This window comes from Asterias amurensis, chromosome 4, assembly GCF_032118995.1.
Source record: "Asterias amurensis chromosome 4, ASM3211899v1".
Classification (NCBI taxonomy): domain Eukaryota; kingdom Metazoa; phylum Echinodermata; class Asteroidea; order Forcipulatida; family Asteriidae; genus Asterias; species Asterias amurensis.
In genome coordinates, this window is record NC_092651.1 from 9,213,374 (window position 1) to 9,239,517 (window position 26,144).

Below are 26,144 nucleotides of genomic sequence, written 5' to 3' on the forward strand. Positions count from 1 at the left end.
ATGACATTTCAATGGGGTAGTTGTTGATGTTTATTTTTAAGTCTCAACTTAGTTGTTGTTTGAGCAACCGACACACAACTATCTAACATGAATGTCGTAGGAAGTGTTTTTAGGATTGCCTGTTTCGGGACGATTTGACGTCATATCATAATCCCCAGAGAACTGAGAGCGGCATGATGGTGGCACGATAAGCTGGGATGAAAAGAATGCATACGATAATAGGTTGGAATAATTTGCTGGATGCATGCGGAGTGGGGTCCTATAAGTGCTTGATTTTGTATGGTATTATGTGTAGCCTCACCAGACTGCCTCATAGGAGATGTTGGGTGGATATCCTCAGCAAAATGTGTCAAACATTCACATGTTCCAAATGGTCGCTACATCTGTGGTTTGTACTGTTGGTGGAATGCACAGTCAAATTGTGTGTATCTAGTTTTCTTGGAACGCAGTTAAAATTTGTTTGAAATTATGTCCCGTCGTTAAGAAGTTCATTGAAGTATGTGTTGATTAATTTTTATTTATTTACGATTGAACATGCGCTGATGGGAAAATATTCATAGAGACTTGTGCTCGTGTGAACATTTTCATTAAAATATGGGTTGATGTGAAAACTTCCTTGGAATTTGGGCTGATGTAAACATTTTCATTAGAATTTTGGCCTGATGTGATAATTTTCATTGATGTGTTGGCTGAAAAAGTTCATTAAAATATGGGCTGATGTGGTTTGATGCTGTACTATGTTTTAAACTTTAGGTTTTTGAAATATATTAAGTCTGCCCTGTATTTTCCACATGAACCCTGTAAGAGCCCATGTTGTGTACTTCAACATGCAAGGGAGTATGTGTGTAGCTACATTTAAACAGAGTACGCCACACTCTGTAGTGCTCAATCAGTTACAAGTGAAGAGAGCTTTGCTTTTAGGGTGTCTAGATCTCCAGTTCCTGTCCCCGTTGGCACTGAAGCCTAGTGCTCTGTGTACATATAACTGTATAACATCAATTTGTAGGACCGACTGTTTGCCAAAAGCCTGCAGACGACAAATGCTGAGACTTCCCATCAGCCTGTGTCGGCTGAAACAATTACGAGGGGGAGGGGGAGGGGGCTAGGGGAAGCCCCTAAGGGGGGACAGGGTCAAGTGCCTGGGTTACTACTACTACTACCACTACTACTACTACTACTACTGTTACTACTGTTACAAAGGATACCGATTGCTGAGTTTGTGTGTGTGGAATGTTTGCACCGGATTGGCTGAAGTAGGTCGGCAAACGTTGAGGAGGAACATAGATTGCCCGAGGGGCTTATAATACTGTTATTACAGCCACTAGTATTTAACCGATCTTCAGATATATCTAGGTCCGCTGCCATAAAGGTGTTAACCTGCAAGCGTGTTTGTGTACTTAGTTATATGTTTTTTGTATAAAAAAATAGTCTGAGGAGTGAGGAATTCAAACGTAAGGTGTGCATCGTAACTAAGCAAGTCATTGTATGTGACATTATTTAAATCTAACTCGTAAATGGCTTATTTCATGGCTTTGCTTACCGCCGAATTCTGCGCTTATGATCACCATTCTTTGTTTGCATGGCAAGCACCGAATTTATGCGCTAGCTGTGTAAGCGTAGAGTACGGCTAGTATAACTCAGTTGGTAGAGCGTTGGCATGTTAATCTGGAGGTTGTTGGTTCAAATCCTGCTTTAGTCAATTTGTCCTTGTTCAACCCCTAACTCAAGTAACGGATTTCTAACTATGTCTAGTACTGCATAGTATGCCTTTAAGGCACATCATACTTTGAAGAGATTATCCGTAAATCTGCGTAATGAAGATAATAAAGTATGGATAGACTACTGCAGAGGATAGGGATAAGAAATTGGGGGGGGGGGGGGGGGGTTAAAAGAAGGAAAGACCAAACCAGGGCAATTGGCTTAGATGGGCATCCATGCACCTGTTTTGAATTCTGGTTAATCTCAGACAATTAGCTCTACGGAAGAGAAGATCTGGCGAGATCTGGCGGCATGAGTCTCTACAGTCCAACAACATTAACCACTGATGATGCGCTTGGATGGGATGGAGAGTCAGTGTAGTGTGGAAGATTGGTGTCTGCAATCTAGAACCAACCCCTACCCTCTCAAATCTTTTGGAAAGTGGCATCAAAAATGGATGTCCACTGACAAGAAACATATTGTCATACTGACAAAAAATAGTATATTTATATAGTTGCTCTTAAGAAACAATGGTTTTGCTTGAGTGGTTTGAATGGACTGGAGAAGGATGGCTATGTCTGGGATGTGATACAATGATGTAGAGCTGTTAAATATCACCAGGGTTAGACTGGAATGCACAAGCCAGGGACCCATTATTTGTATAACAACCATTGACATACAACGTACATTTAAACCAGGGCCCGGACAATAAATAGGCCAAGTAAAAAAAACCAAAAAAAACAACAACAACAACAGCAACATCACCAGTTGATCCTCCTTGCCCTTATCATTTTTTTTAAATTGAAAAGTTTATTTTTTGGTCTTTAAAAGACTGAATTTTTCATGTATTTTAGCTTTGCACCATTCTTTCAGAGAATTAAAAAAATTAATATTTTCTACTTGAAAGGAGCTCCATGAAATTTGCCCCTTTGCTGCTCTTAGAGAGAACACACTGCCGACTAAAGTTTAACATTGGAGAGAGCGGGTCACAAACAGCACAGATCTTAGCTGGTAACCTTTCTCTTCTTAGCATATTTTTCTTTTACACGAGTCAGGTCATAAACAGCGCAGATGATAAGCAGTTGATTTCACAAAACTCTAGATAAATCCTATCTCGAGTTAGGACAAAAAAATCTGAATGTCTTGTCTGAATGCCTTGACCAAACTGTTTCATTAATGTTTTGTGTATTTCAGCAGCAGAAAAAAACCAGTTGATATTTGACATTCATGGCGACCACCTTGAAATAAAAAATAAAAAGCCCCTCCTCCTTCCTTATTTTTGAGAAACCCAGACACTAAACATGTTTCTTTTTTTACTCGGCCTTATTGTAACAAGTGTAAGCCAAAAATACAGGATCGAAATTGTGGGTGTTTAATAATCACATTTTAGTTACGAAACGGATATTTAAAAATAATAGGCCTACCTCTCAATTGCACCGCTTGCTTCAAAGGAGAAGAAATGGTCTAAGCAACCTTTTTCGCTGGCCATTTTTGTGCTGTAGTAAATTTCTCTGTAGTGCATCTGACCATGGAGGTAGAAATTTCTACCTCCATGATCTGACTTTGTGTTTACGGAGCTATTGGTCTGCGTTCAGACCACCACATATTTAACAGAACTTTGTCACATCCTGCACTCTCTGTAACCGCGAAACCACAACAAACATTTACCGCCAATACGATCGCGCGCGCGCGTTTCCACGCATTTTTCATGTTATAGTCCACATGAGGGCCTACTGATAATGAATAAAAGTTTTCCGTTTTACGGCAGCATTTTATGCAGCCTTAAACTATATATATATAAGGCCTATAAAAATATACTTATCTCTGATTTCATATGGGGGGGCAAGAGGGGGGGGGCAAGGGTTCCGAGCGGGGGGGCGCCGGCCCCCCCTGCCCCCCCTCTGGTTACGCCACTGAGGACAAGTAACCCGTTCTAACTCAGGATGGGTTCAACGTGTCCTAACATCTTCAGATACGGAACTGAACTCCTCCTAAGTCCTAAGTATAACCCAAAGGTAGGAAGAGTTTGGTGAAATTGAGGAATGATAACTTAGCTGGTATGCTTTTCCTGCTTAGCATACCTTTCTTGTACCTGAGTCAGGTCCGGATGCTTTAAAAACAGCTAAGTAAAAAACGGCCCCAGGGTCTTTTTACACCTCACTGTACTACTTGTATATTTATACTTGCACAGTTATTCGATAATGAGTAAATTTGATTAATACATTATTTAATACACATGAGCTTCACAGCGATACAATATAGCACAGCGTCGGGAAGTTTGTGCAGTGCAAATGACCAAATTAGATTAGGAAATTAGTGGGAGATCGATTCACTGGCTGTGTGCACTGATCACTCGCCAGTAAATAGATGAGGACAACTAAGTGCAAGAAACCACGCAGCTTTGGTCCCCCTGCGTACATGCATCATCCTCAGCTCATCCCCCGAACAGCGTATGTCCTTGGTGCTTCCGATGTAAACAGAATGATAAATTCACAGTGCCGTTAAATTAAGTCTTTAGTTGCTGTAATCAATGAGTAGTCAGGATTGCTGGAAGCTATGGTGTTTTTTTGTTGTCTGTGTCTTCTCTTGATATTTTTAGGAATTGTATTCTAGGACGCATGGTTTAACTTCAGCATCCGCTGATATCAGTGCCAGGTGCACATGCCAAGTTTGGGTTATTGCAGGTCTTCTTCTTCAGCTGCCCCACGCATCTGGAACTCTCCACCACTTAATCTTAGATCTTGTCTTTGCACCACAACATTCAAATCTCTTCTCAAAACTTATCTTATGCCACAGGTTTTCAAGGACTAATGCTGTTATGTCTGTTTTTCTGTTGGTTTTACTGAACCTTGAACACCCAGCAGGGTGGATATGTGCGCATTAAAAGTCTTTATTAATTTCATTGTTACACTTTTCGCATGTCCTGCTTCCTTGAAGAAGAAAAAAAAAACAGAAGGAAGTATCTATTTTCTATTCACCTACTCCCGTTTTCCTTGCCCCGCTACGCCGAATAGCGTTTCTGTCCTCGCCTCTTCTTAGCCACACATTGATTTTATGCCATGGAACCCTCCCCGGTCAACACATTACTCCCAGAGTGGCCAGTTACTCACTTTTATTTGACAGCTCATCGTGTGTTGCTGTTTTTCTTTTTACATATTTACGTAGAGCATCAAGGAGGAGAAGGAAAAAAAAGCGGAAAAGGCTGTCGGGTCCGTTGTGGGATTGTTAGACGTACAAGAAACGGGACAAGACATTCCAAATATGCCATGACAATAGTGATATGGAGTTATCAAGTCTGCAGATATTTTAATAGTGTAATTATTGGAACTGGATTACCAATTACCAGACACTCAGAAAAGCAATTTGCAAGGCCACCCGAGACGTTTACATACATTTGTGTTATTTTTTACAAATATTCCTTTTACAAATGTTTTCTTGATTCAGGGCTTGAATTTTACTCTGGTCAGTGGTTTTTCAGTGTTGGGCCAGTTAAAACTCAAGACAGGACAAGTCGAGTGGCCTTCGTCGATTTCACAAAACTCTTCCTAACTTAAGACTAATCTTAGGACTTAGGACAAGTCCCAACCCTGCACTGTAGCATGCAGACCATAAGATTAATCCTAAGTTAGGACGAGTAAAATCGAGATAAGACGAGTCCTAACTCTTTGTGATTACGACCCCTTGTCTTGTGGATTTTCCACCCAAATTTGAGCGCTGTTATTATTAGAGATGGTTTTTCCCTTAAGTAGCTTGTTGATGGTTTAGTTTCTTAAGGGGACCTGGGAGGGGGACTTTGACCTTTTTGAGCTGCAATATCTTTGTAGGTTGACACATGGTTGAGGGAGAGGCGTATGACACATGGTCGCCAGCTTTGGCTATACCCTGTGAGTAATTTTGAAAATGTGTGGGTTTTTTTGATGCATTTTTGAAATAACAAGCTAGTATTTTGTTTTAACCGAGGCCTTTGTTACCATACAATACTATTTTGTTTAAAGATTCACTCAATTTTGGCGCTTTACAAACAATACTCTATATTATCTATTGTTATTATTACCAGGTGGAACACTTCTGTGGTTTCCTTTAAATTTATAAACATACAAGCAGTTTATTTATGAATGTGTTGTTCCTTTCTTCATTCTTTTCAGGTCGTATGTAATGCTGTATCAAGCAATCAAGAAAAAAGGCTATCACTGGTGGGACGACATGTAAGTAAAACCAAATTCTTCTTCTAGTCCCCCCCCCCCCATTAATTTATTCATATCAATGGCTCCCACCGGACATGTGTAATGGTTAAATTGCTTGGCATGAGTACGGAAATCCCTGCTTCCGTAGGCACAGATTCTTTGCTTACGGTAAGCAGAGCTAGAAATTGGTGTAACGACCATCTAGGGACAATGGAAGAGTCCATTTGGGAATGCAACATAAAACAAAGATGTAAACTTCTTTTGATGGGGATAAGGGAGGTGGGTGTAGTTAAACACATTGTATAGTGTCAGTCACTTTTATCCCAGTAACAGCCAAGTTATCGTGTCCAAGTCGAATGAACTCCAGGTTTATACACTCGCGCAAAGAGGAGCTTGCCTTTTCAGTTCATTATCCCACTGAATGGTCAGGGCATCGATTGGCAAAGGAGAGCTGATCAAATTACTAAAAGATACTCTTTCCTCTTGTGTTTATCGTGTAAGCCAACGACAGCTGGAAATAAAAAACCTCTAAAACAGTTCTGCCTTCCCGCTTGCTTGGGATAGATTACCATGGATCAGAAGTGAGGACCAGAAACGTCTTGAGAAAAAAAAATGCTGCTAGACGGGACCATTTGCATTGAGGAACAAATTAGGAGGAAGAAGAAAAAGCAATCGGACAATTTTGTCAAGACGTTTATATCATTTTTTTAATAAGTAAATCGAGCCTCAAAGCCGCACCCACAGCAATTTCAGATTGTTCCAAAGTTTACTCCAAACTTGCAACCTCTTAACTCCTCTCCACCCCTCTCCCCATCAATTTGATAAAGAGTAAATATTGTATATATTAAACAGAGTACATCGGCCTGCAGATAAGAAGCTTATGGCAAAACGTGTTTAAAATGCTGCCGTTTGTCAATGTATCGTACAATCTGCCCATCCGACATCCATTTTGTCCCGGAAAAATTAGGCAAACAAAGTGAGAATTTTTTTATCTGAGTGCATAGTAAACACACCAGAAGCTTTCAACGAACCAAGAGGTACATAAGAACATGGGGGAACCTTCTTAGGTGTATTTATTCTAGTATTCGGGCTCCAAAGTGCTCTCCTTGCTTCTCGCCTTTTCCCTTACATATATTTGATTGCAATAAGCCCATTTGCAACTGACATGTCTGAACCTGTGGTGTGGGGGGGGGGGGGGGCGACCGGGGGCCATAGAATGGGGTCGGGGTGTAAAAGATTCTTGGCTTTGCGACTTGATTTTTGTTCCCGAGATTATGGAAATTCTTCATAAGCATGCATAGACATGTAGGGATGGTTTGCCCAATGAGCGCTCTCTGAGACATAGATGCACCTTCAAGCTATTGCAGAGTCTTGTTCTCTGCTTGTTAAGTTCCATATAGTCCTAGTCCTGAATGCTTCGTTTTTGAAAGGCCAAGGACACCGAGGCTTTTTTTCCTTGGTAAAATCATGGAGGTAGTTTTCTACAATTAATTATTTGAAGGGCAACAAGGCGGGGACCAGGGGACATGGAAGCAATCGTCGTTGTTGCCTCCGTGAAGCATCAGGCCTGCAGTCCTCTGTTTTATACGTTCCATGAACGTGCGCTTGTACTAAAACAACTTCGTGATGTATAATTCTGGTTTTTCTGTTTTATGATAACATAAAACTATATCGTCCGTCCCTGAAGTTTTCTTAGGGCCTCGACACACAAAGCAATTTCCCCAACGACTTGGGGGTAATCACCTTAACTTTTCGCAGTCGCACAAGACGCTATTTTTAGAGTAACCTTTTTACGTCAAAGGAAATTGTGATTTCTGAATTGGGAATTTTTTTTTTTTTTTTTTTACACTGGAGTATGTGCAGATTGCCTTATATTACTTGGCTTTTTTTAGACACACTATAGTGCCATTCAAAACAAAGCTCTTTGTTTAAGTGCCTTGTTTACAAGTCAAGTTAGGATGACGTGACTTTGAGTTTGGGGTCTGACGTTGGTGTAGTTGTTTTCCATTTTTTTTAGTTGTCTTGTACATGTTCCTAAGCAACTTTGTGAATTCTGATTTCTTTAACTTGAATTGACCATCTGTAGTATAATATTGGTTTTCCCTGCCAATTTTAGCAAAACTTAAATCAATTCACTCATTTCCCCCTAATCCAACCAAACTAGGTTGTTTTCTTTGTATATTTGGTTTGCGGTAACATCATGTGTTACCTACTTGCCAAGTAGATTTTGTTCTTTTGAGAACTTGTCTTTCTCTATATTCTACTGCTGCGGAGTAGATTTTCTGAATTCAGGAGACTTTTCTGGAGAGCAAAATTAATATATATATATTGATACCTCATGATGCAAGCCTCAAATCCAACAGCATTAATGCTCTCAATTTTGTTTTTGTGTACATTTGATTTGTGTTTTTCTCATTCAGATTTGTTTCAGTCGTTCTATTTTATTTATAGGCATTCAAGACTACACTTTTATTTCTCTAAAAGGTGGATTTCTACTACCTGTTCACACTTGATGGAATGTAATGGTTGACCAGCTGCTGGCTTATACGAAATTGAACGAGCCTTGCAGCCTAATGAAATTGAATGATTTTATTTGACCAGTGAATGCTAAACTGGTGAAACTGAATTACTCCCTTTTGACTGTTGAATGGTGATTCAACGGAGCATTCATTTTGAATCGAAGTTGATAAGCCGGGTGTTCAAATGAATGGATTTGTGTTGAAATTGGTCGGGAAACCTATATTAGCAATAATTATAATCATAATAATAGCCCAAACTAGGGCAAGAAAGTGACTGATGGAAATGTGGATGTGCTGCACAGAACTTAAAGGGCAAACACAGAAAATCACTTCAAAATATGATTTATTTTTTCAAATAGGAATAGGGTTATAAAACCTATTAATAAGTATCCTTGCAAATTTTTGGTTTGGGGAAAGGGTTGGTGTACCTATTAATGTATACATTTGCCATTGGAATATGTACATTGGGGTTAGTGAGGAGAGGTAATGATACAGCGAGATTTCCATAAGCCATTTTGAGGTATGATGGACACAATACTGCAGCACTGTTAGGTTTGGGTAAACTGGTCTGTAGACACTCAAACCAACAGTGCACTCCTATAGTGTCCACTATATCTATACAAAAAAATGCTAATGGTAGTGAGGCGGACTCGGTCCGTTCTTAATATCAACAAATGAACCTGAAGATGACTAGAGCAAGCTAGTCCAAACGTTGAGACCAATTTCAGAACTGACTCCAAGACAGTACAGTTAATTACGATCCTATAAGCTAAAGTAGTAGTCCCAGCCTATTTTCTATACCAAATGAACCATATCACATTTTCTTATAAGAGCCACAAGGCACTTTTTAACTGAGGAGTCTTCCAGAGAATTACCGGTAGGTGAATGAAAGTGATTTTTGTCATCTGCATTCAATTAATGTGATATCTTACAAAAGAAAAAAAGAAGAAAAAGAAGATTAATTCTCTGCAAACAACATTCCAAACGAGCACTCTTACCTTCCTCACAAAAAAAAAAAGCACCTGCAAGCCCGAGGGGGCCACGGCAACCAAAATCCCAGCAGTTCTTAAATTCCTAGTCGTAGATCAAAGACGTATCATCAGACTCCTTGTGCTGTCGGGCGTCTCTCTGGTAGCATTCAGGAATACTGAATGGTGCCCCCGGGGAAATGATGAGGTATAGCTTTGATATAGCTTTTTTTCCTCGCCGTTTTTATTATTTTTAGTTTAGTTTAGTAATCTTTGGAGCGGCGTTGTACATGTATGTTGCCTCAGCTGCATCTGTCAGCTGGTCTTTGGTTTCTTGAGTTTGATCTTGGAGTCGGGGGAAACTGTTTGCGAATTGATCCCCTTCTTGATGGGAAACTCTACCTTCCTTCTCTGGGTACATTACTTTATCAAAGGAATGGAACCTCCCTGTGAGGGATCGTGGATTAATGTTGGACTGAAAACATTAACGGAACACGTTGCCTTGGATCGGACCAGTTGGTCTATAAAAAGCGTTTGTAATCGTTTTTTATAAAATGCATATGGTTGAAAAGATGTTTTAAAAGTAGAATACAATGATCCACACAAGCATGCCTTAAAATTGCACAGTTTTCCTTTTACCTCGTCGACTAACACGGTCGGCCATTTATGGAAGTCATAAATGGCCGATCGTGTTAGTTCGCAAAGTAAAAGGAAAACCACACAATTTGGGCAAATTTGTGTGGATTATTGTATTTTACTTTTAAAACATAACGGTTACAAACGCTCTTTATAGACCAACTTGTCTGATCCAAGGCAACGTTTTCCTTTAATAAGCTGATATCTTCTCAGGAATTGGACGCTAAGACAATGTGTTGATTTGGACTATAGGAGGTTAGTTGAAACCTGCAACAGTCTTTTATTAGAGCCCTGATACTTCCTACCCTCAAACGTGTGTCATGAACAGTGTTGTTGGGTAGATTTAAATGCAAGTGCCTTAGTGGTCTTGAGAATGTTATAAAGTATCCTATAATAGTACTAAGTGCGTTGCCTGTGATCTTGAGCAAAAATACAATACTTTCTTTTCTACACCAGGGCTCAAGTCTAAAACTGGGCCAGTGGTTTCAGTGTCGGGCTAGACTTGTGGACAAGTCGTTAAATCGGCCCCACGCGCTGAGATAGTGCTCTCGCGAGATCACTGCTCTCGCGCGAACTAATGGCTCCCCAATTTCGACTCGGAGTCAAAATCGTGGGGTGCCGATTTAACGACTTGTCCACAAGTCTAGTGTCGGGCCAGTAAACTCAAGACAGGACATTAGTCTGGTGGTCTTGTTTTTTTTTTTTTTTTTTCACTTAAATGTATTTTTCTACAAAGTATCTGGTGTTTAATTGTTCTGTTTGAGCTCTACAAATAGTTTCACTCATAAAACAGAAAAGATTAATCTTTTCTGGTGTTTTTGTTGGTGTTTGTTCGAATAAAAATGGTCTCTTATTCGCATTTTGATTCTGGTCTTTTAAATAAGATCATGGTCCAGTAAAGATTTTGAGCTACAAGTCAACAAGTCAATTTAGAAATTTACCCAGTCAGTTGTTTTCCTTGTGGTTTGTTATTTTGATAAATAACAATTTCAAGATAAAAAAGCCACGCCCTGCTTTCTGGTGTTACGTCATGTGAAACTGCAGGCAATTTATTTTCCTCTTGTTTTTTTGTCTTCTATCTTTGTGTACTGCCCACCTGTTAATCAAGCAATTGATCTACTCTATGTGAGGAATGATAAGTAGGGTCTACGTAAACACGGTCCTTAATTGGCTCCTCTGTTTAATGCAGAGCTCATTAATTAGTGTTAACCTCATTTCAGGCCAGCCTACGCTATTGTTTTTATTAATTGAGTGTAATTGATTGTTTGTCTCCGGCTAATGAAGAGTGAGACTGAGTGAAGATTGTGCTGGTCAACCTTGACAATCTATTGATGGGGTGCATCTCATAATGGATTTTAGTTTGATTATATTTTTCTACATGCCCTTTCCTTTTCATGTGGTAACTCTTTTCATTGGGGGCTTTGGTCGACTGCACCCACGACCCGTCTTCTTTATTATTGGCGACTTTTTGCCGCCAAAGAAGGCACACAGAGAAAAGAACTCAAGCCTGAGCACAAAGGGGAAAGGCTGTAGTTTTGTCCATGTTCACCCTCCATACCCGAGCTTACAATGGCTGGAAAAAGAAAGATCCAACCTCTCCAATGATGGTCAAAATACAAATCCAGGTTGCTATTATGCAGTCCTTTCGGATTGGAATGGAATTGGAACGGAAAGATCCAAAATGCCTAAAACCTACGGGCTGCCATATGGTTTTGTAAAAAAAAATAATGAGTTTACAAAACAAACTAGGCCCGTATGCTTCGTTCTTGAAAGGACAGGGGCACCAAGGCATTTTCTCCTTGGTAAAGGGCACCCTATGAGGACATTTTCAATTTTCACTGGAGCATTTCAAGGGCACCAATTGCAAGGGGCAACAGAGGCATTGCTTTTTTTTTCTCCTGGCAGTATCAGACCTTACAAACTGAGGAAACAAACACAAAAAACTTAGACATTTTGGTGTATATACATGTAGGCCTACAAACAAGGTTTATTAGAGATTGATAATTTAGCTTGATAACTGATTGTAAAAATTATTGGTTGTCCGACTGTAGTTCTTAGAGGATCACCACAAACAAATTGATAGGCGCCGTACATACATAATCCCATTTGGGAGTCTTTGTGATGTAAAACATCAGAATAAATTGATGATAGTAGTAAACTTGCAGGTACAACCATGTAATAATTCTCCGCTCGTCTTTTTTTCCTCTTTTTTTTCTTTCTCCTGAAGACGAGCAGAGTATACTGTACGAAACGCCGAGACCAGACCGGCTCTTTTTCAGTGCCAACACTTCCTCAAAAGAGAATTATGGTTGTACCCACAAGTTTATTATATCTATAGTTTATTTAATAATGAATAGGGTAGATGGCCTTTGCTTTCGATCCAATCCGGACCTTCTTCAGAGGCATAAAACAAGTACAAACAAATACATATCCATTTATAGAAAAAGAGAGGGGGAAAGGGATTAAGGAAAGGATCCAGAAAGAAGCGGGAAAATAACAGCCAATCAAAGTTTCTATTTCAGAGACAATATTGGTGGCTATGAACCAATAGGAGTGAAGTGGCGAGGACAAAGGATGTTTAGAATGAAAGGATGGGTTACTGGACCATAAAAGTGGTAAATGTATTGTTCGACAACAATGCAGGGAAACATGAAAGGGTAGGATTAGAGAGCAAGTTGCATCATGATGCAACTAACAATGGTCAATTAATAAGAATAGCAAGATCAAAGGTATAGTTTATTTAATAGATGTTAAATTTGCATCGGGATAAAGAATATTAATTTTTTTTTTTTTTTTACCACCCATACACCGATGTGTGTTAGCACTGTATACTCAGTACTTCCCGAGTCCTGTGAAAAAATATCACAGGCTATAGTTTATTCTTATCCTTCACACCGTGCAAGGCTTCAACCATTCCCTAACTATATATCTTTTTTATGTCTTATTCCTTTCTTCACTTCGCTCTCCTCGGGCATGTATGACTAAAATAGTTCCGCAACCTTGTCTCTCCATCTCATCATGATTTGATAACGAAAGAAAATGCTTGACAAATGTTCTCGTATCCAATGATCACTCCTACACACCCCAGTTTTTTCCTCTTGCTTCTTTGTCTATAGGGCTCCGACAAATAATATGTTGAAGATGTTATTGCGAAAGAAGTCGGGTGGTGGTCATAATAATAATAATAATAGTAATGGAAATTTATATAGCGCCTGTCCATGTTAACAAGCTCCTGGGCGCTGAACAATTAAAAGAAAAACTATTAAAATCCACACAGTTAAAACACCCAAGAGAAAATACAGTAAACATGTAATACGTATGCAGAATTTGGTCAAGAGATTAAAACTGCTTTATAAAAACTGTCCTTATTTCATACATTAACTCTCAACTCATTGACGAAAAATCTGTCGGTCAGGCACGTTTGTTTGTATGGCTTGACAAGAATAATGTATATATGCGACGGCACATCTGGGTTTTTTCTTCTTCTTCTTCTCACAAATGCACTCGCACGTCAGGCGTGCATGTGCGTGTAGTAAGTGCACTGGCTTCATCCATACATTTGCATTGTTTTTTCCTTCTTCTTTTGAGTTTCTTCTGACGACATTGCTGACATTATATTGACATATTTTTGTTTGTGTGACTGTTGGGGGGGGGGGCGGGATGGTCTAAGACGAGGCAGGGAATGCGTTTTTCTTCATCAGACGGGTTCTGTCTCACAAGTAGCAATCTTAAACAGACAACTGACTCAACAGCATTCAAAATAAACACTTCAGTTTCACGAGAGGTGATTTTTTTTCTCTAACAGGCATCTTACTGTACCCCCCCCCCCCAGAAAAGGGTTACAAGGAAAGATGAACGTGCTGTTCCCGCTTCTTTGAGATTGGGTAGAACTGGGCCCAATTTTATAAAGCTAATAAGCTGAAAATGCTGCTTCTCACATTCCTTTTTGCGAAGCATATCTTGGAAATGTTTCTAATTCAAGACAGGATTGCACTTTCAGAAACGGCTTTCTTTTGAACAATTCTTAAGGGGGACACAAGCAGATGGCATCTCAAAGCATTGTGTTGTTCGATACAATGGTTGTTATTGTTAACATTATTTTGTTATTAAGTAAGGGGGTGCATAATTTAAGCTGAAGTTGACAGGCATTACACAGCACCTTTCCTTGAAATAATGCACATCGAAAAAGAAAAAAAGGAAAAAAAAAACCACTGTGTTCATTATTCATTTGGTAGAATGAGCATAAATTGCATTCTCATTCATATTTATGGTCTCTGCTAAATCAAGCTGAAAGAACACGACAAAGTGCCTTATGATTAGCTATGCTAAGCCGATCAGTCTTACCACCCCCCCCCCCCCCCTGTAGTAAATAGAACTTGAATGCCGTCATGGCATATATTTGAACATACAGTGCACTGTGCCCTGATGTGACCAGAGATGCTAACTCAATTTGTGAGGGCCGCATTGATCCGTAGGGCGCTAATGGAAAATTCATTGCATTAAGGACACTTAACATGCCTGGAATCTCATTCCTGATGTCTGAGGTAGTCTGGTGTCTTGATGACTGAGTCACCTCGGCTGACCGGACCGTACTACTCCGTGGATGACCGCTGCTTTACGGCCGGCTGACTCGCGGCTAGTTGTGTGGTCCGGGGATATCTTTAACTCTGTGACGCGCCGACCGGTCGCAGCTGGTGACTGGGTTTAAATCCCTTCAGTAAAATAGTTGTAATACGATAAATAAAGATCGCACAACCCTCACACAGTATCCAGAACTATGTGCCTTTGTGACCTGTTTTTGGGAGGTGACATTTGCTAAAAAGAATCAATAGTTAATTCAATTCCATTTGAAAAACTTTATTCATCCTTAGTTACATTAGTTGGAAAGCTCCTTATAAAAAACATAACAGTTAGGGTTAGAAATAGTGTCCATATAGGGCTTTTAAAATGTGTCCATATTATCAAATACTCATTAAAAATTATTGGCTCTTGAAAGGGTTAAGCTTGTGTGATGTGAAGGCTACGTGTTATAGTGAGAAAGTAATGTGATTAAGGAAAAATATGTAGGTTTTTAACCCCAAATTAGAATCGGAGAAATTTTTCTGTCTGATACATTTCGCAGATTGTGCATTCCAATTACGCCTTATTCTTCCTGCGTGGACATAACCGCTCCGGATTTGCGGCTATATCTCAATGAACAGGCTAATTCTAATGTATATATCTATACTTATATACATGTAGGATCAAAACAGCAAACAGTTCCAAAGACCAAAGGTATTCTTTGCCTTTAAAGTTATAAATTGCCCCTGTGATTATCATAATTGGCAACTTGTTAACAAATTGGTAACAATTTGCAGACGTAGACATCTGACATTTTGACAGGGGTATGGAGTGTGCCTGATTTTTAAATATCTAGGTAGACCAAGAATGTCCTGTCTAATTGGGCGGTTAAGTCCCGTCACCCCCCCCCCCCCCCCCCCTTGATAAAATAAAAATTTGGTTGTGGCTTAGTATGAACTTGTTTGACGATTAGCAGATGCACATTCCTTGGGTAGGTCGGATTATAGAAGTAAATATGCCCTCCTTTTCGTTTTGAAGTGAGAATGTAATACTGTTGTAGTGAGTCATGAAAGAAGTGTACAAGGATGTAAAGTCATCTTCTTATCGTGTCCACACACTGTATGTTGTGTTTCAGCCAGAACTGAACAAAGCTCCTTGCAATATCAATGTTTTCTGCAAGGTCTTCAGCCCTGCATTCTTGCACCAGAAGGGGGCATCTCAGGAGGTGTTCCATAGTATGTGGCTCTGTCTTACATATGCAGGTCACGTCTTGAGAGACACCTTGCACCTTGTGCACCTTGCACCAGCCAGTTGTCGTTCTAAGTCTGTTGAGGCACCTCCATTCAGCCCAACTGATGTAAAAGTATCCACTGGAAGATTTCAGAACGGTAAACATGAGCAAGCAAGGACAATTTGGCACCTATAGAATATTCTCATCGACAAGTCCCTCAGCAACCTTAGCAGTGCCCCATATTCTTTAAATTGGCCTAATACAGGCACGATAATTTTCCCACCGTGATTTCCGCTTTTGTTTGGACCTTAGTGCAAGAGTGTAAGTGTAAATAATGATTGGAATAAGGAAGTCCAGTTGAAGACAGACAGTTCATCGGGAACAGGTAATGAAAAATGAAAGATTCATGACATAATTAAAATCAACTGTAAAGAAAAAAAAAGAAGAAAAAAAACAAAACAGCATGTATCTTTTTTCAATTATTTGTATCTAATACCCAATGATTATTATTACAAACTTATGTTGAATGTTTGGTGTTATTAATTTCCGCACTGAAACTTGACGAGTTGCACATGGTTGTTTTGATAGAGCATTTGTCTATGTGATACAAGGCATGTCATTCACTGAATCGATTGATTACAGTCTGTTTAAAGGCAGTGGACACTATTGGTAATTACTCAAAATAATTGTTAGCATAAAAACTTACTTGGTAACGAGTAATGGGGAGAGGTTGATAGTATAAAACATTGTGAGAATTGGCTCCCTCAGAAGTGGTATAGTTTTCAAGAAAGAAGTAATTTTCCATGAATTTAATTTTGAGACATCAGAATTTAACTTTGGTGAAATGACATTGCTTTTACAAGTGATGGAAACAAACATGCACACTTTAACAGTACTGCAGTTTCAGTTTTATCATCAGAAATAATATGATAATAAAAATATATATAACAATTTCCACAATTTTAACATGGTCTTAATTTTTTTATAAATATTAATATGTTGTAAGCTAATGGATTGGAATTAATAAAGTCCAGTGGTTCATGCGTGATCTCCATAGGTATGTAATACAACATACCGGCAATGCTGGCTTCATTGCTTAATTACGGATTTCCACGCTTGATTACGACGACAACGCTGTAATCTTACTTAACTTCAGAGGGGTGAAGCATTAATAACGAGGGCCAACAGAGAAGGGGGTCCTAACCTCCTACCAAGGGTGTCTTCTTTTCATTGGCAGCACCACCGGTGATGTGTGGGTGTTTCAAACTCTGAGGGAGAGACGACAAGAGAAAATCTTGATGTTTTTTTTCATTTTGCCACTGTCGCATAGTGAGACTGCTCCTGTGTGGTGACAGTGGGGGTAGCCTCCATGGTGCTTTAAAGGGTTTGGATACTTTCTGTGCAAACCAAAACACAAAAGTACACTGAGTTACATTGAACTTACACGGTTTGAAGCCATTGGACACTATCGGTAAACAGTATTGTCCAAAGGCCCACACTTCGTGTATCACAACTTATATATATGAAATAACAAACCTGTGAAAATTTAGGCTCAATCAGTCATCGGAGGCGGGAGAAAATAACGGGAGAACCCACCCTTGTTTCTGCACGTTTCGCCGTAACAGGACATATGTTTTAAAATAAATCCGTTATTCTCGATATCGAGAATTGATAATTGTTTTCACCATTACCTTCTGTAAACCCTGTAAGTTATTTGTAAATCTGTGAACTACTAATTTTTGTTCTGTTCAGACAGTGTTCAATGGCTTTAAAGATAATGATATGTAGTAGAACGGTTTTCTTGCTGCGGCGCTGTAGATTTTGAGAAATGAGTAAAACAATTTCAGAAAAGTAATTTTCATGCAAAGAATCAGGTAGAAACACAATCGTCATTGAAGGCTCCGTTCTGAGGTGGGATTCGAACAGGGGTCCACAGAGGTGAAAGGCAGGGGGAAAAACCCACTGATCAACTTGATCCCAAGTCTTCTTTGATGGTTCAGCGTCATTATATGAAGGTTATCTCTGTCATCTTAGTGAGAGTAATTTAGTTTGTACTTAAGGCATCCTTGGTTATATCGCTAGAAATTTTTCAAAAATAAATTATAATCAATGTGACAAATGTTGAATATAATTATTGAAGAATGCCCCTGTGTGCAACTATGGAACCGTTAGTATATGAACTGCTCACACACGGAGAGCTGTGGTTTTATTACAGGAATAATCAACGTAAATGTTTCTATCCAGATGCATCCTTGGTTGCATCATGAGATATTTATCATAGTAATGATAATACTTTTTTTTTTAGAAACACTGTAAGAGGGTGGCTGAGGGCGGAGCATGCATGAAGAAAACAAAACCAAATGGGAACGACAAACAGAAGAGATAAAAAACAAGGACAAATCATGCAAGTCAGGGGTAACAAAAGTACACCAAATTACTGTTGCTCGGAAGCATGCTGCCCCACGCATGACCAACAAACACAATGAACTCAGAAACAACAATAGGGAAGGGAAACCAAATGGGATCGTTCACAACCTGCATGCAAGCAATATGGTGGCTTTAGGAGTAATTGTACTTTTATTGGAGATTTGATGTTCCTTGCTCTATGAACATACTTATGTTCAGATGATTGGTTGGCATCTTTATATGGTTTGGTGGTATAATGTTTCTTTTAATGGAGGTTTCATGCGGATGACGAAGGGAATGTAATTGCTGATGTTCTAGTCAGGTTTGTCTGTATTTGTTCTTTTAACAAATATTACATGCTTCTTTTAATGAGGGTGGATTTCTGTCATTAATTTTAAGGAAATTTTATTTGCTTGCGTTCATGGTCTGGTTTGGCAATCAACCATGCCACAGTGATGTGCTTTCTTTGCAAAGGTGCTTAAAGGCGGTGGACACTATTGGTAATTACTCAAAATAATTATTAGCATAAAACCCCACTTGGTAGTGAGTAATGCGGAGAAAGTGACAGTATAAAACATTGTGAAAAACAGCTCCCTCTGAAGTGACAAAGTTTTCGAGAAATAAGTAATTTTCCTCGAATTTGATTTTGAGACCTCAAGTTTAGAATTTGAGGTCTCAAAATGAAGCATCTGAAAGAACACACATTAGTGTGACAAGGGTGTTTTTTCTTTCATTATTATCTCGCAACTTTGTTGACCGATTGAGCTCAAATTTTCACAGGTGTGTTATTTTATGCATATGTTGAGATACAGCAAGTGAGAAGACTGGTTTTTGACAACTACCAATAGTGTCAATATCTTTAAAAACAAAGTGAGAATATATTGATGCTAACAATATCTGAAACGCGCCTTACCTAATGAGCCCAGTTTCATGGCTCTGCTTACTGCCAAACTCTGCGCTTGCAATCACTACTCTCCGCTTACTGTACAAGCCTGAATTTCTGCACAAACGCCAAGTTTCTGCGCAAGCTTTGTAAGCGAAGAATGCCTAGTATCGTGGAGTTTTCTGGAGTATGTACCCACACAAGCAATAATTCCCTGATAATCTGTTAAATATGCTTGACGTAAGCAAGGAATTCCCAGCCTCTGTAAGCAACAATTCTTCGATTACAGTTAAAAGAGCCATCAAAGTTATACTACAAAGTCTCACTGCGTATTTTTATATTGTTTTTGTTGTTGCAAGGCTTGGGGTTGGAATTATTTAGGAAAGAAATTATTTGTGGGAAAACTCTTGTGTTGAACTTTCCCTTTAAAGCTCCAACCCCCCTTGTTCATCTGGATGCAAGGCCCTAATTTGCACACTGCATACCCCCTCAATCCCTGATGCAATTGTCTGGATAACACCAGATGGCTGTGTGTTTGGTCGACACTAAGTCGCCTCAGAATAGGGCTTGTGTGTAAGGGGGGGGGGGGGAGGAGTAGGGGAAAACGAGACCTACAGTGTGTAGTCAGGCAATCATATGCATAATGAATGCCCACTCGGTGGCGACGAGGGGGCCTTACTACGTTCAGTGTCAGACCAGTGACGGTGGCCGCACAAGCTCGGGGATCGGCGGTTTACGACGTCTGAGTACTAGCTGACCTCAGTCTGCAGATTTAACAACCAGGGGATCACCAGAAGCAGATGTCAAGATAGGGGAAAACTATTGACTTCACCACCAACGCCAACCGTGTAGATATCCAGAAAGGCCAACTCTGTTGTCAAGTGCCAAGGAAATATGTTTTGTTTATCTGTGTGGGATTGTTGACAGCATAGCGCTCAGGAAACTTGTGGTGGAGATTCTGTTCGCTTAGCAGGTGTCACTACAAGCAGTTGAGATACTAGTATTCCGTACGAATGACTACGAAATGGGACGTGGTTCTAACGGTGTCATGCGTGTGCAGCTACCTGTTTGCTTATCAGGTGTTTCTGTAGGGTGGTTGAAGCGAAGGCACTTCAAATCTTTGGACGCTTGAATCTGTACCACGCGGATTGTATTCAGCGGAACGTGCAGCAGTAGTCAGAAATGTAAGTTTAGCTCAATTATGATTTGTTGAAAGCTTACCCCCGGAAGCAACACCTCAAAGTAGACTAGATTTGAATATCTGTCAAGGCGGAGTTCTCATGGGTTTGTTTGCTGTGTGCAATGTTTGTTGCCCATCGTTTAGGCTGTTGGTTGCTGTAGAAAATTCTCTTGCCGTTGATATTTTGTCAATAATGAGTGCACTTCAATTGGATTTATTCCTCCAAGTGATTGTTACATTGAAATTTTGAATAGACATTTTTATTTTTATGAAATCATAGTTATTTATCTGTTGATTATTTATCTATGGATCTGTATACCAATCTATTGATTGTTTTAACTTTTCATACTTATTGGGACTTTTTGTACTATAGTTAATGATTACTAATTGTTATTTGTTGAAGCTGTACAGTTTCATCAATTCAAGATACTCATCAAATGAACTCAGTGAAATATGAAGGTTCAAAAAATAAACAAAAATTGACTTGAGCAGGACTTGAACCAAAGACCTCTGGATTAATTAACAGCGACGCTCTGCTTTCTGGATTATCCAGCCCTATGGTGGCGGTCTCCCTATTAGCTTTGGGGTTCCAGTCAGAAGCCGTTTAACCAGTTTCCCATGTGGTTTTTACTTGATATGTAATAAAATAGTTAGACATTTTCTCATGGATTAACAATGAAAATTTGTATAGGGTTTGAGGCATTGCATGGTGAGGTATCAATATATATTTGGTTTGCGGTAACACCACATGTGTACCTACTTGCCAGGTAGAGTTTGTTCTTTAGAGAACTGTTTTGCTTTGTTCTACTACCACGGAGTGGATGTTCTGGGTTGGGGAGACTTCTCAGTTCGGACAAGAATTGTCCTGCTTTTGTAACTATTACTCGCGCGGATGGTATAGAAAATAGACTGGGACTACTACTTTAGCTTACAGGATCATGATTAACTGTATTGACACGGAGTTAGTTTTCAAATTGGTCTCATTGTTTCGACTAGCTTGCTCTAGTCATCGTCAGGAGACTGAAGAGGTAAAAATGTGGACAAATGAAAATTTGCATATATCTTTCTCTATATATTTGTTTTTCGTATTGCTTTTCGTTCCTGAAAAGGGTAGCACAAGGGTGTTTTGTGTGAAGTAATATGTTCTTGCACCTGCTCACTGTGTACGTCATATGGTTGAGATTTAAAAATAGTACAATTTAATTCAATCTTTGTGAAATGGTCCTATTCACTGACAGTATTCTACTTGCCTGCCTGCCAGGGCTATTGTGCGAATCTTGTATTAATGTCCTAACTAGTTAATCAAAAGCAATTTGTATTTTTGTGTGCGGTATTTCTTGACAGGGTAATTTCCCCCGAACGTCACTACCGCGCAAATCATGACTTCTCTGTATAATATATGCAGATTGTGATGAAGAATTGTTTGTATGTTAGGTCTTGAATATCGGAGGGAAAAGGTTGCCATCTTTATTTTTCATGAAATAGTGAGGTCCTGTTGGAATACGTGGCTAGATTTCTGGGTCGTCATTGGATTTTGTTGATAAAAATTTGTATTGCTTTGGGCATCATACATAGTTTGCTTATGGTTGCTCATTACATATTGTGTGTTTAAACTAATTAACCTTTTAGCTCTTTTTAAGTGCAATTCAACCCTATCGGTTGTCATACTGTTCATTCCTTCGCAATGTTTTAATGAAATATACCAATAAATATAATAAATATAATATATAATAAAGAGCCATGAAATTGTGCCCTGCTGTGCTGCATGGGTATGATGTAATAGATGTTAAATTTGCATTGGGAATAAAGAATATTAATTTTGGTTTTACCCTTGGTTATGATGGTTCACAAAAAGTATATTTTTCACTAAAAACTCTAGGTGAAAAACCATTGAGATGATGGTTGTTTAACAGTTGTAAAACTTTGCTCTTGAAGGGGAAAAGCAATTTTTCTACGAGGATGTAAATTTGTATAAATCTTGTAAAGGGCGCCACAGCAAAAGTCAAGGGCACCACAGCAATAGACTGATCCATTAGGCTCTGCCCACGATGCACGTGTGAGCAAGAACATGTGAGCCTCTCCATTGCCTTTCTGCACGACTCTGCCACGCGCACCAAGCATACGCACACGCATGTCGGACCTTATTTGTCGGACCTTTGTTGCGTTGAGATTGGTCAGTACGCAATGGGGCGGAACTTAATGGATCGGTCTATTGTAGTGGATGCCGAGGGTTAATAAGTTTTATTTTACAAAGGGCACTTTCATTGGAATAGGCACTAAGGCGAACACCATGGCAACTAAGGTCATGACCTCTGTTTCCTCCATGTTATTTCAGGTCTGTTGCAAGCAGTGGCAAAATATGTGACTTGACAAATCTCTGTTCTTCTATGAATAAATCAGAGTTCCAAAGACGAATCGCCGTTTTATGCATCAAACTTTGCAGTATATCTATGCAGAAAACCTGTTCTAATGTACTTTTTGGTGTTCTTGTCTTCCTACTTGCAGATTGCAGTGTGCGTTCAGAGACTACACCAGATGGCTACACAGCCAAGGCTACCCGTGGCGACCACTGCCACCAAAGCGCCAACTGCGTGTTCAGGCTCGCATAATGGCGGAACGTGTGCGGGAACGTCGTACGACGACGGTATTCTACAACTATGCGCCGACCTGCATGATAACGATGCAGCGTCCATGCAAACTAAAGTCATCAAATATGTGAGTACCTTCTAATTTATTTATTTATGTTTTCTCCCTCTATATTATACAGTCTGAATATGTTAGAGCTGACACAAATATACATCTATAATATGAATTAAATTCCATTACAGCTGGAGTACCTGAATATACAGTGCTGCTGTTTGTGACTTTTCCCCTGCAAATTTGCTTTTTATAGCAACTGAAATTTGGCCAGCAAACAACTTATAAGGGCGAACTCAAAGATCTCAAATGGGCTCGGCAATTTTATCCAGGCAAGGGGCACTCCTACGGGGACAATTTTTCAAAACAATTTGGAACTTTGCAAAGGGCACCACAGCAAATATACAGGGCACCACGACAGTTGCTGTGGATGCCATAGGTTGTTTTGAGGCCTGCTTCTTTACAACAGAGATTTCTGACCTGTCAAAACGCTGTACCTGCAGTGTCAAGGTGGATCGTTCTTGTCAATAGACCTTATTCACATCACGCAGCACATCTCCTGTCTGCCATTGTGTTTGTCAAAACATGCACAAAAGGATGGTACACATGTTTCAGACATCCGAGCAATGGACGTCTGTCATTTTCTGCCATTTAGGGGAGTCCATTCTTTTTGTGCACATTTTGACACACAAAATGGCGGACAGGAGAAGCGCATGTATGTGTGCGCTGCGTGTGGTGGATAGGGTCTATAGCGTGACAGCTAAGCCTTGATCAAGCGCTGGTGGTCATGGCTTGAGGAGCATTTCTGTTTTGTTTTTTTGTCACAACCTGTTAATACTCTGCGGCATCAATGTATCATTTGAGCAAGTGTTCTCTCTCGGCTTCTCATAATAAGCCCAGGGAGGTTTTAAAAGAAAGCCACTCAAACTGCTTCGGTTATCGACTCATTGACCTACTTCACAGAGGTGCAATCATTACCCTTGGACACATCATACAGAGGTCATCTAAGGTGGGGGAGGTGGGGAGAGTAAACTTTACCATGATTGATTATCTAATTTAGTCCAAACCCTTAACGGAAGCCGGCGTTGGCTGAATGATAACTTACCAATCAACGGAAAAAACAGATCCATTAACAGCACCTGGAGAGGGCCAATATCAAGTTGTCAATAGAGGAGAGGTATTGCCCTCCCAATGGTAGGAATCAAGTGTACAGAAAGTCATTACCTACTGTCCTACAACAGGTTCCCTATCAGTCATATTAAGATACTTCATGATGTAAGCTCTAGAGAGAGGGCCAATATCAAGTGGTCAAGAGAGGAGAGCTATTGCCCTCCCGATGGTAGGCATCAAGTGTACAGAAAGCCATAAGCTACAACAGGTTCCCTATCAGTCATAGGGTACTTTATTGAAAGCTCTAGAGTAAGTGCCATTATCAAGTGGTCAATATTCAAGAGATACTGCCCTTGCGATAACATCTTGTGTATACAAAATTTATCAAGTTTGATTGCCTTAGCTACATCATGTTTCTTCTTCCAACCAGTGTTATTCAATTAAAGCACGTTTGGGAGAGGGATTATATCAGGTTCTTAAATTGAAGACGGACAAATTAGTAGGCACTCTTTCTTGGAACCCTCTTGGGGACAGGGAATTTTACATTCTTTGATATACCCTTTCTTGATTTCATCCGGCCTGAGACAAGTCAGGATTCTCTTTGGTTTCAGGAAATAATGTTCACCGGCTCTCTTTCTTTGCTTATTTATGTGTAACCTTTCTTTATCCGTGGTAAGCCAAAACACAGACCTGAAATTTCCCTTTTTTGCAAAAATAAATACCTATGCACGTTTCCCTTTTTCACCTTGAAGTGTTTGCACCAAAAAAGAAAGAAAAACATTTTTAACAATTTGCTTCAAGTCTTTCTTGATACCTTGCTTCCTATCCCTTGTGTCCCCTTGAATGACTTTTACATAAATGCTGAATTCGTTACACGATTTGTCAACATCGTTCCTCTCCAATTTTCTCTTTCAAGGGTATCACTCAAGGGTAAAATTTCTAGGCTACATGAATAGGTGTGGCCTCCTTGCAATTCACTTTTTAACCAATAAAAGAAAGCGGACATTAGCTGAAATGACAAACCAGACTCAAACACAAGAGCCGAGCAAACATCTTTAGGCAAGACGCCCCCTAAGACTGCTTTGGTCAGACATGTTCAATTTGGACATCTTTGACAGCCTTCCAAGGGGGGGGGGGGGGGTTCTAAGGGGGAATCCAATCCCATTGTGTCCTAGCTGATCCTGCTCTTAGGGCTTTAGCCATGGGAAGGAAAAACTCCTTCTATGGAGCTATGCTCCGCTGATGAGTATCCCCCATTAAGTACTCAGACATCTCTACCCCTGCTGTCGTCAGTTGCCGGCATGAATAGTCAATGAAGAGCAGTTTTGGTTCCCTATCCTGTATATTTCCCCCTCAGAAAGTCTTGTTTTGTATCGTCGGTGCCGGGAAGAAAGACGAACGATAGGAATTGGTGAAGAGTAATACTCTGGCTTTCAGGAAATTGAGCATACACGGTGAACTCATACGTCTCACAAGAGAACAACATCTCAGTGAACACTGAGGCAGTGGACACTATTAGTAATTACTCAAAATAATTATTATCATAAAACCTTTCTTTATTCCGAGTAATGGGGAGAGGTTGATGGTATAAATATTGTGAGAAACAGCTCCCTCTGAAGTGACGTAGTTTTCAAGAAGGAAGCAATTTTCCACGAATTTGATTTCGAGACTTCAGATTTAGAATTTGAGGTATCGAAATCAAGCATCTGAAAGCACACAACTTTTTGTGACCACGGTGCGACAAGGGTGTTTTTATTCTTTCATTAATATCTCGCAACTTCGACGACCGATTGAGCTCAAAGTTTCACAGGTTTGTTATTTTATGCATATGTTGAGATACGTTAACTGTAAAGACTAGTCTTTGACAGATACCAATAGTGTCCAGTGTCTAATAAAAATGGAAGCTAATCAGAAAATTTGAACTTAAAGACAACACTTTTTTTAGATGAAAGAAGCTAAATATGTACGTGAGGAGTTCAGATATAACTTGATTGTAAACAACTTAGGATATTCCCAACAACCTTTCAGATTTTTTTCTTTGAGAATCTAAAGAAATTAGAATCTCGAGGGCAAGTTCTGACCTTATCATTGCTTCTATGCACTACAAATAAATGCTAATAAAATTCTGGTTT

General features: G+C 39.6%; 1 protein-coding gene across 13 annotated transcripts in view; it reads left to right on the top strand.

Annotated features, from left to right (window-relative positions):
- LOC139935655 (cGMP-dependent 3',5'-cyclic phosphodiesterase-like) overlaps positions 1-26,144 on the top strand; it is a 247,108-nt gene that overhangs the window by 149,595 nt on the left and 71,369 nt on the right. For all 13 annotated transcript variants that reach the window (XM_071930150.1, XM_071930148.1, XM_071930149.1 and 10 more), the window contains 2 exons: positions 5,844-5,903; positions 22,771-22,980. In XM_071930150.1, coding sequence (XP_071786251.1) covers positions 5,844-5,903; positions 22,771-22,980 — 270 coding nt within the window. The remainder of the gene's footprint in view (positions 1-5,843; positions 5,904-22,770; positions 22,981-26,144) is intronic.